The sequence below is a fragment of the Geospiza fortis genome, unplaced genomic scaffold, assembly GCF_000277835.1.
Source record: "Geospiza fortis unplaced genomic scaffold, GeoFor_1.0 scaffold855, whole genome shotgun sequence".
NCBI classification, from domain to species: Eukaryota; Metazoa; Chordata; class Aves; order Passeriformes; family Thraupidae; genus Geospiza; species Geospiza fortis.
Window position 1 is genome coordinate 65,215 of NW_005054684.1, and position 3,059 is coordinate 68,273.

At 47.8% G+C, this 3,059-nt stretch overlaps 1 protein-coding gene across 1 annotated transcript in view; it reads left to right on the plus strand.

Annotated features, from left to right (window-relative positions):
* The window catches only part of LOC102034651 (tetraspanin-15-like), a 16,718-nt gene that overhangs the window by 2,203 nt on the left and 11,456 nt on the right, over positions 1-3,059 (plus strand). Inside the window, exon 3 of the mRNA XM_031065116.1 lies at positions 2,156-2,285. Coding sequence (XP_030920976.1) covers positions 2,156-2,285 — 130 coding nt within the window. The remainder of the gene's footprint in view (positions 1-2,155; positions 2,286-3,059) is intronic.

Below are 3,059 nucleotides of genomic sequence, written 5' to 3' on the forward strand. Positions count from 1 at the left end.
GGATCCCAGAGTCATCTCCGTGGGTCTGGGGTCGTCTTGATGGAATTCCACGGATCCAGGGTCGTATCCATGGAATTACGTGGATTTGGGGTCATCTCCGTGGGTCTGGATGGAATTCCACGGATCCAGGGTCGTATCCATGGAATTACGTGGATTTGGGGTCATCTCCGTGGGTCTGGATGGAATTCCACGGATCCAGGGTCATCTCCATGGATTCCATAGGGCCACATCCATGGAATTCCATGGTTCCGGGGTCATCTCCATGGATCCAGGGTCATCTTCATAGAATTCCATGGATTTGGGGTCATGTGCATGGATCTGGGGTCATCTCCATGAAATTCCATGTATTCCAGGGAGGGAGTTCCATGGATCCGGGGTCATCTCCATGGACCTGGGGTCATCTCCATGGAACTCCATAGATCTGGGGTCATCTCCATGGTTTGGGAATTGCATGGATCCAGGGTAATTTCCATGGTTTGGGAATTCCATGGATTTGGAGTCGCCTCCATGGTTTGGGGATCCCAAGGAGGAAATTCCACGGTGTTTTCCCTCCCGAGATCCATCCCAAGATGTGAATTCCCAGGAAAGCAGGATTCCCAAGGAACGGCAAATTCCCAGGAAAAGCAAATTCCCAGGAAAACTGAATTCCCAGGAGCAGTTTTGTGGGAATGGGGCGGTGAAAAGGCGGGAATTGCTGAGGACAGGAAGGAGCAATCAGAGCCCTTGTGGGGTGGGGAATTGTCCCTTCCAGGAGAATTCCCAGAACAAAAGCAATCAGGGAGAGAGGCCCTGGAGGAGCTCTTGGAGCTGAGCTGGGCCTGGCAGCTGCAGCTTTTGGGTTTTTTATGGAAAAACAGGGAAATTGTGTTTAAAAGGATCTGGGATTTGTGTTTTAAAGGATCCAGGATTGTCTTTAAAAGGACTCAGAATTTACCCTTAAAAGGATCAGGATTTGGATTTAAAAGGATCTGGGATTGTCTTTAAAAGGATTGGGATTTGGATTTAAAAGGATCCAGGTCCATGTTTAAAAGGATCAGGATTTGTGTCTAAAAAGATCTGGGATGGTGTTTAAACCTGGATTTGTGTTTTAAAGGATTTGGAATCTTGTTTAAAAGGATCCAGGGTCGTGTTTAAGCCTGGATTCATGTTTAAACCTGGATTCATGTTTAAACCTGGATTCATGTTTAAACCTGGATTCATGTTTAAACCTGGATTCATGTTTAAACCTGGATTCATGTTTAAACCTGGATTCATGTTTAAACCTGGATTTGGGTTCCAAGGATCTGGGATTGGTGTTCGAAGGAGCCAGGCTGGTTTCTCCCCCGGTTTCTCCCTTGGGCTGTGCAATTCCCACTGAAATTCCGGCTGATTTGTGCCTGCTCAGAGCAATTCCCACCGGAATTTGGCTGATTTGTGCCTGCTCAGAGCAATTCCCACTGGAATTTGGCTGATTTGTGCCCGCTCGGGTGCAGCTGACAGCTCCATCCATCTCCCACCTCCGCAGCGGAACGCGCCGGTCCCGACGGCCCTGAATCCCCGGGATCGATGGCCTGGAAAGCCCAACCCCAACCCACGGGATTTGGGCTCCGGAGGGACAGGAATTAACCCCAAATTTGCCCCAGAAGGAGAGGAATTAACCCCAAATTTTCTCCGGAGGGAGAGGAGTTAAACCACCCGAATTCGGTGTCTTGGGGCTGGAATGTCCGGATTTGGGAATAATTAAGGAGGAACAAAACCTCGGAGATCGTTAAGGGAGGGAAGGAGCAGCTCCCAGAGGGATTCATCAATTCCCGAGGTTGCTGCGGGAATTGGGATTGATGAGCTCGTTAGCGGCCGCGTTAATTGAATCGGAATTGAGTGGCTCTTCCTGACTCAGCATCCAGGGCCGGAGAAAGATTTCCTCGGGAAGTTTCTCCAAGAAATCCGGAATTTGTTTGGACCCTTGGGCTCCTTCCCCATCCCTTCCCGACCCTTCCTGATCCTTCCCAATCTCCTTCCTAATATTTCCCAGTCCCTTCCTGATCCTCTTCCCAATCCTTCCTGATTCCTTCCCAATCCCCTCTCCGGGATGGACGGTGACACATGGGGACACCAAGGTGGAATTTCAGCCAAAATTCCAGGGAAAACCGGAATTCCGGCGGTGAATTCCTCATTTCTGGGTGTCCCCATCGGGGTCGGACCTGGGACCTTCCATCCTCTCCTCCTTCCAGTTCTTCTGGGTGCTGCTGCTGATCTTCCTGACGGAGCTGCTGCTGATCCTCGTGGAGATCATCTTCGAGAGCAAGGTGGGACAGGGACACGCCCGGCATTCCCGGGAATTCCATCGGCATCCCCAAAAATGGCATGGTCATTCCCAAAAAATGGCATGGTCATTGCCCAAAAATGGCATGGTCATTGCCCAAAAATGGCACGGTCATTGCCCAAAAATGGCACGGTCATTCCCAAAAATTGAATCATTATTCCCAAAAATTCCGTTGTCATTCCCAAGAAACAGAATGTTTATTCCCAAAAATGGGATGGTCGTTCCCAAAAATTGAATGGCTATTCCCAAAAATTGAATGGTTATTCCCAAAAATTCCATTGTCATCCCCAAAAACAGGACGGTCATTCCCAAAAAATGGAATTTTTTTTATTCTTGACCGTGGAATTGTCGTTCCAGAAAAGAGAATGATCATTCCCAAAAATGGGGTGGTTATTCCCAAAAATTGAATCATTATTCCCAAAAATTCCGTTGTCATTCCCAAGAAACAGAATGTTTATTCCCAAAAATGGGATGGTCGTTCCCAAAAATTCCATTGTCATTCCCAAAAATTCCATTGTCGTTCTCAAAAACAGAATGGTCATTCCTGAAAATGGAATGGTTATTCCCAAAAATGGGATGGTCATTCCCAAAAATTCCATTGTCATTCCCAAAAAACCAGAATGGTTATTCCCGAAAACTCCATGGTCATTCCTGAAAATGGAACAGTTAGTGCCAAAAATGGGATTGTCATTCCTGGACATGGAATTGTCATTCCCAAAACTGGGATTCCAGTTCCTCGGGATGGAACTCCGGGATG